Source organism: Salmo salar, chromosome ssa01 (assembly GCF_905237065.1).
Source record: "Salmo salar chromosome ssa01, Ssal_v3.1, whole genome shotgun sequence".
NCBI lineage: Eukaryota > Metazoa > Chordata > Actinopteri > Salmoniformes > Salmonidae > Salmo > Salmo salar.
Genome location: NC_059442.1, coordinates 25,688,073 through 25,696,133, shown reverse-complemented (window position 1 = coordinate 25,696,133; position 8,061 = coordinate 25,688,073). Strand labels below are relative to the sequence as shown.

At 43.5% G+C, this 8,061-nt stretch overlaps 1 protein-coding gene across 3 annotated transcripts in view; it reads right to left on the bottom strand.

The window, feature by feature from the left end:
* Window positions 1-48: 48 nt before the first annotated feature.
* Window positions 49-8,061, bottom strand: part of LOC106586563 (cysteine-rich motor neuron 1 protein-like) — a 48,424-nt gene continuing 40,411 nt past the window's right edge. For all 3 annotated transcript variants that reach the window (XM_014174198.2, XM_014174117.2, XM_014174031.2), the window contains 4 exons: window positions 4,980-5,201; window positions 4,049-4,174; window positions 3,301-3,479; window positions 49-2,705 (listed from right to left, as the gene is read on the bottom strand). In XM_014174198.2, coding sequence (XP_014029673.2) covers window positions 2,514-2,705; window positions 3,301-3,479; window positions 4,049-4,174; window positions 4,980-5,201 — 719 coding nt within the window. In that variant the 3' untranslated portion in view covers window positions 49-2,513. The remainder of the gene's footprint in view (window positions 2,706-3,300; window positions 3,480-4,048; window positions 4,175-4,979; window positions 5,202-8,061) is intronic.

Below are 8,061 nucleotides of genomic sequence, written 5' to 3'. Positions count from 1 at the left end.
ATGTCACATCTAACCATGCTATGATATGTTACCTCTTTTGAACCCAACTGTTGCTAAGTTGATATTTATTCATATGGATATTTATTTTATTTGTAGGGATTTCCAGTCTTTTTAAAAGCACGAGGCATCAGCCTGCTCCGTCACACTTTGCATTGCAAACATGATATCACCATGAGAATGTCACAAGCACTGAAATGTCTTCCCAAATGTTAAATGTAAAGGTCATTTTTGTTCACACATTTTGTTTTTCAAAATAAGTATAAATGTTACAGTTCAACAGCAAAGAAAAATGTATTTACAGTTTGCAACAATAAAATAAATAAGCTTGAAAAACAAAGCAGATAGAAATGGTAAATTGCTTACAATATCTAAAATGTACAGCAGCTTTGGCTACCAAGTTCATTTGCCAAAAACACATGTCATTAACTCAAACTATACTTTAGTATTAATAAATAAAGCTATGTGAAAAAATAAATAAGGTACTCTTCTGTCCTACTTTTATCTACCTTTTTTACACATAGGAAAAACGAATAACTTTTACAGGTCTCCTCATCCCTTCATTTAAACCACATGGTTGTGATTCAAACAGACCCAAATCTACTGAATTACTTTTGAAACTCTTCAATAGAAATCTATATTTGTCTCCACACAGTTTTGGCATCACAATGATCTTTGTATCGAGAGACTGGCAATGTAACGATGAAATCAGATCCAAAGATTTCCTATTAAACCCCAGTCTGTTTTGTAATGCTCCGAAGCACATCTATTTCACTAGGTTGATCAGATTGTTAAATAAGCCTATAATTTGCTGCACCATTATGTTTACTGAAGTGATTCATCATCTCCATGTGTTAAATATACCCATCAAATCCCTGATTAGGCCTTTATCCCGCCAGGAATCTCACCCACAGCTTTTTAAAACACTGGATCCTAACAAAAGTGCTACATTTTATGAACGTGCGCTGATGTTGGAATGTACCATTATTTGCATTTCATAGCAGAGTCTCCTTGAGACCCTTGCCCCAGTTCATTGTAATATGTTATAAACTGGGGGAATGGGGAGACCTTCAGTCAGGTTACCTGGGCATGGAATACGCGGCACAACAAATTGCACCAAAATTGGACTAGCATACGTCATTACAGGAGAAACAATGAAATATGAAAAACATTAAGGCTATAAAATAAAGGCTACTAATGTATATGTTAACATTCTCTGGAAACAGTAGCTCATGTTTACGCACAGCTGTAAATGAAGTTATATAAGTGAGGCTTATTGTATGTTGACATTCCTCATGAGTAACTCCAGAAAGTCTGGAATTGCTTCTGTAGTTTCCTGTAACGAGTCCTCTTATCTGCAAGCTATAAAATAACAGTCTGGATTAGTACTAATCCACCTAATCTTGAAGTCCATTCCCATTTCTAGATGAAGTCCAGCCAATGGGATGATTCCTTCTGAAGGGAGTTATTGAGTACAGAAGGATGAAGGACCATATTGTACTACAGACAGACACACTGGCTTCACAGCTGAGGCAGAATACATTCACACAGTGTTCCCTCTCCCAGGGTGGTTGGTTGTTTTTAGAATGGAATGATTTTGGTCATCACCTTTGAGGCAGACAGAAACCACTACAGTAAGTGGGAATAGAAGAGTGTCATTCCTTTGCATAGATGGGGAATGTTTAGTCTGGCATTTACAATGTTTTAATCTTGCCACCATGGAGACTTCCATAACAAAAACGAGGCTTGACCAAGAAAAACACTACAACTATTACACATAGAAATATATTTTTAAAGAAAAGCTAAGATGGAAACCACACGTTCTAAAGCAGGAGTTTGGGTTTCTTTTTTTTGTGGGCCATAGTCTGCTTGGTTCTGATGCTGCTCAAAGTCATTGACTGGGGAGAGGAGCGAGTCATGGAACTAGCCATTCATCTGATAATGGACTTACCCTCCCATCCAATATTGATTACAACTGGAAGACCAGCTAAATTGGCATCACTAAAACAATTGTTGATGGATTGCGGTGCTGCGCTGCGGCACATAGAAAACAGAAAACTAGAGACCCTCGACTAGAACCCAAACCCCTGTCCTAAAGCTGTTATATTCCTCCTATTAGTTTCATGTTCTAGTTCCAGAGGAGGCGAGAAGCGATGATGATCATGTTCATATTTCAGAGCTCTCTCTGTCTGACTAGTAGCCTCTATGGCTGACTAGTAGCCTCTCTGGCTGACTAGTAGCCTCTCTGGCTGACTAGTAGCCTCTCTGGCTGACTGTCACTCTGTCTGTGGTGAACTGTATGGCAAAGTCCCATAACGGCCACATCCTCCTGCCTCCCCAGTCTCTCCTCACTGCACCAGCAGTATGATAAAGCAACGGGCAGTTGCATGCATTGTTGTGGATCGATCACCATGAAAATGTGAGAAAGAGAGAAGAGGAGGTGCTTGGTAGCCCTTTGGGCAGCGTAGAGTTTGGGGGTCTGGTGAACGGGGGTTGGTGTTTAGGGGAAGGGGGGTCTAGCGCTGTCCCCTGCCCTGGCCCGTACTCAGCTTGGCCCGGGGGATGAGCATCCTCTCCCCACATGGTGAGCTCATCTCTGGGGAGAAGTTGATGCCACAGTCATTCTTCACGCTCTGGAACTTGTTCTCCTTTGAAGGTTCCATGTACACCACCGAGTTCTTATTCACATGCTTCTTCAGGATCACAGTCTAGGAAAGGAGGAAAGGAAAAATGTTAATATCAATTACTTTACTTTCACACAACAGGTTTTGTCAGCTATATTGATTAAATCCTACTGCTTTGTGTTATCATGTCTAGATTGGACGGAAGAGAGTTTTTCGGAAACCATGTGACGAATTACGATTTTCTGTGCTGCTCTAGTCTCATTTCATGGGGGTGTTGTAAAACGATCACATTTTATGATAAACTTGACACAGTTCAAAGTGCTCCTTCAGAATGAAGTGCTGGAAAAATACATTAATCCCTACTTTATGACACCCTGAACATGAATTGTAGCAGGAGCTGGAAGATCAAGGAAAACCCACGACCCACCCACAGATTAGATCCTAAAACAACGGCCCACCCGCCCCACTATGGTGCTATGATTTAGCACCATAGTGGTGTGAGTTTGGGCAGCAACCCCATACCAACAGCAAAAAAATTAAGTAATTGAATTGGTTCTATCGGGCAGAATCATGAGGCATTTCGGTGCTGGGTTGCAATTAATTTGTGAATAGTCTTTTTACGCAAGCTGTACGTACAGTACTGGGCCTAATGAGCGGCTTTACCCACAATGCCTCTCACCTTCTTGGGGGCGCTGTAGCACGACATCTGCACCCACTTTTTCTTCTTGTTAATGAGGACTGCCACAATGAGGAAGATGACGATGGCCAGGAGGAGACCGGCCAGTATCCAGGCAGCTGATTGGTAGATGAGAGCCATCTCAGTTTGACTGGGGATGTTCTCTCCCAGGCTGTTCCCATCTGCAGGGAAAATCAATATCAGCTCTCCCCCACAGACTGGACTACACATACTGCTGTCACACAGGCCAATATTTCCATTACATTATTCCCCTTCAAATCAATTTAAATGAAAAAGCAGCTCATGTCCTTCCTTAGTGTTTGGCGGTTTTCCCTGGCCAATACGTTAGATACAATCTCCAGAATAATGTCTGTCAGTGTGCATTTAGCTCATTTGTCAAAGCATTCCCATTGTCCCACAACTATGTAAACATCATCAACAGGCTGGCTGGGAAAGTGGACAATGATACCAAGTCACAGGTCTGAAGCAGTTGCTACCTATCAGTAACCTATCATTTAACCATCTCTGTGGGCCATAGGAGGAGTGAGTGAGGGAGAGAGAAATAGTGAAAGAGAGAAGGTGAGCTAGAGAGAAAGACAGACAGACAGACAGACAGACAGACAGACAGACAGACAGACAGACAGACAGACAGACAGACAGACAGACAGACAGACAGACAGACAGACAGACAGACAGACAGACAGACAGACAGACAGACAGACAGACAGACAGACAGACAGACAGACAGTACCTGTAGCAGCAATGATAGGAGGCAAAGTGACAGTGGTGATCCAGACTGTATTGTCCACTGTGGTAGTAACCCTGGTCTTGGGGGCCTTGGTCGTCACCATCATTGGAACAGATGTTGTTGTCATTTCTGTAAACCAAAGAGGAAAATCACAAATAAGTCACAAAGCAACCCACGTACGTAATGTCAAACACAGTTGAGCTGAAAACAAATCCCACATCAATGTAACAGAAGGTTATGGTTGGGTGGAGTGACTGTAGATAAGGTGTGTTTACGGGATGTGTTCCCTAAGCTTCCATGACCTCCCTTTGTCAAGAGTCTTATGTAAAAGTGCTGTTTTCCACCAGCAAATAACCAAAACAAAGCTGAGATGAAACGGTTACAAATCAGAGGGAACAATGCATGCCTGTGCTGAGGTTTTCCTCTATAGGAAAAGCTGACATGGAGCTTTGCCTTCCTGTGCCGGCATTGAGAGTGGCGGGTCGGCTCAGCCGGAGACAGGAAACACGTGTGAATGTGCGGATGCTTGGGGAATGTTTTCACTCTGAGTGAGTTGTGTCACATGGAATGTTGCTGTGAGTAACGGTGTTTGCCCAAGCAGTGCCAGCGAAACAGGCACTCAGAACGCCACTCACACACGCTTGCTTTATTCTAACTAACCGAAAAAGTTTGAAAACTGTTCCTCCCTTCCTACAAGTTACACTGGGAATAATAATGTTCTCAATAACAAGCTGTACCTTGTCCCAAAGGAATAACTTGTTTTAATGCATACTTAATATGGGATTTTTCCACAGGACACAAATATACTACACACTAGAATTACAGTGGACAACATTAGAGAGGCTAACAAGGCAGTGTGCTCTCACCCATCTAAACATTCCCAGGAGTTTAGTTCCACGGACAGACTCACTCTCACACATACAAACTCACTTACCCAGACAGTGAGGGCAGCACTGGCCCTTGCGCAGGACGGGCACCCTGCAGTTAGCAGTTGGGCAGCGCTGGGAGAAACACTGAATGGTTCCATTGTTGCAGGTGCAGCTGGTGCAGGCATTGGTCTTCCAGGTGTCCCCAGCCAAACGCACGTCTCCCTCGCTGGAGATACAGTACTCCTGCTGACTGGTGCTCACCGGGAGCTGGGGACCCAGCTTGTCTTCTGTGGATGGAAGGATGGAGAGAGAGGCACACCAAGGCAGTATAACATGTTAATCCAGAGTGGTTATTAGGACTGTTCACCTGTGTTTGCAATAACATGGTTTTACTGTATGGTAAATACTAGCAGGAAGCTAGCTGATGACTAGGGACTATGGAACACATGGCTGCTGTGCTGAGCTGTGTCAGTTAACTCTCAGGTTTATCTCTGTGTCGCATAGCCATAGGCCCATAGATCAATGGCCTGTCTGTGACCAAAGCTTAGTTAGACTGTACACATCTCAACACTAATGTAAATCAAATCAAATGTTATTCATCACATGCTTCGTAAACAACAGGTGTAGACTAACAGTGAAATGCTTACTTACAGGCCCTTCACAACAATGCAGAGAGAAAGAAAATGGAGAAATAATAGAAAAGTAAAACACGTAATAATAGATACACAATGAGGAACGATAACTTGGCAATATACAAGAGGTTCCAGTACCGAGTCAATGTGCAGGGGTATGAGGTAATTGAGGTAGATATGTACATAGAACTAGGAATAAAAGTGACTAGGCAACAAGATAGATAATAAACAGTAGCAGCAGCCTATGTGTCAAAAATGTTTGTGCAAAAACGGTCAATGCAGATAGTTAAATAGTTAACCAAACAGCTACCCAGACTAACTATTTAGCAGTCTTATGGTTTGGGCGTAGAAGCTGTTCAGGGTCCTGTTGGTTCCAGACTTGGTGCATCGGTACTGCTTTCCGTGCGGTAACAGAGAGAACAGTCTTGGAATTGGGTGGCTGGAGTCTTTGAGAATGTTTTGTGCCTTCCTCAGAAAATGCCTGGTATAGAGGTCCTGGATGACAGGGAGCTCTGCCCCAGTGATGTACTGGGCCGTATACACTACCATCTGTAGCGTCTTGCGGTCTGATGCCAAGCAGTGGCCTTACTAGGGGGTGATGCAGCCAGTGGCCATACTAGGGGGTGATGCAGCCAGTTGCCATACTAGGGGGTGATGCAGCCAGTTAAGATGCTCTCACTGGTGCAGCTGTATAACTTTTTGAGGATCTGTGGGCAGCCAATTCTTTTCAGCCTCCTGCCACCCACGACTGTGTTGGTGTGTGTGGACGACGATAGATTTTAGTGATCTGGACACCGAGGAACTACAGCCCTGTCGATGTGAATCGGGGCGTGCTTGGCCCTCCATTTCATGTAGTCCATCATCAGCTCCTTTGTCTTGCTGACATTGAGGGAGAGGTTGTTGTCCTGGCACCACATGGCCAGGTCTCTGACCTCCTCCCTACAGGCTGTCACATCGTCGTTGTGGGTGAACAGGGAGTACTTGTGGGGCTAAGATTGCACCCCTGTGGGCCACTGTGTTAAGGGTCAGCGTGGCGGATGTGTTGTTGCCTACCCTCACCACCTGGGGGAGGCCCGTCTGAAAGTCCAGGATCCAGTTGCAGAGGGAGGTGTTCAGTCCCAAGGTCTTTAGCTTAGTGATGAGCTTGGAAGGCACTATGGTGTTGAACGCTGAGCTGTAGTCAATGAACAGCATTCTCACATAGGTGTTCCTCTTGTCCAGGTGGGAGAGGGCAGTGTGGAGTGCAATAGAGACTGTGCCATCTGTGGATCTATTGGGGCGGTATGCAAATTGGATTGAGTCCTGGGTGTCTGGGATGATGGTGTTGATGACCAGCCTTTCAAAGCATTTCATGGCTGCAGATGTGAGTGCTATGGGGCAATAGTCATTTAGACAGGTTACTTTGGATTTCTTGGGCACAGGGACTATGGTGGTCTGCTTGAAACATGTATGTATTACAGACTGGGTAAGGGAGAGGATGAAAATGTGAAAGAAGACACCAGCTGGTCAGCGCATTCTCTGAGTACGTGTCTTGGTAATCCGTCTGGTCCTGCGGCCTTGTGAATGTTAACCAGTTTAAAGGTCTTACATCGGCTACAGAGAGCGTAATCCGAAACTGCTGGTTCTTTCATGCAAGGTTCAGTGTTGCTTGGCTCGAAGCGAACATAGAAGGTATTTAGCTTGGGTAGCTCGCGGCTAGGTTTCCCTTTGTTATCTGGGATAGTTTTCAAGCACTACCACATCCAACGAGCGTCAGAGCTGACGTAGTATTCGGTCTTAGTCCTGTATTGACTCTGCTTATTTGATGGCTCGTCGGATGTCATAGCGGGATTTCATATTTCTTATAAAAAATTATCAATGGAAACGCCTGAGCTCATTTTTGAGTCTAATAGCCAAGGGTCTGAATACGGATGTAAATAAGTTATGTTTTTTATTTTTGAATACATTTGCAAAATAAAAATGAAACATTTTTTGCTTTTTCATTAAGAGGTATTGTGTGTAGATTGCTGAGAAAAAAAACTATATTTAATCCATTTTAGAATAAGGCTGTAATGTAACAAAATGTGGAAAAAGTCAAGGGGTCTGAATACTTTCCCAAAGTCACTGTATGCCACGCCTGTCATGTGGTTGGATTATCTTGGCAAAGGAGAAATACTCACTAACAATGATTTAAACACATTTTTGCACAACATTTGAGAGAAATATACTTTTTGTGTGTACGAGAAATTTCTGTGATCTTTTATTTCAGCTCATGAAACATGGGACCAACACTTTACAAATTGTGTATATATTTTTGTTCAGTACAGTTATGGTCAGATTTGAAAAAATGGAGAGGGAGAGCTTTGTATGGGTTTCTCTGTGTGGAATAAAGGTGATCTAAAGATTTGTCACCTCTAGTTGCACAGATGACATGCTGGTAAAAATGAGGTAAGACCGATTTTCAAATGAAATTTTATTAATCACATGCACCGAATACAACAGGTGGACCTTACAGTGAAATGCTTACTTACAAGCC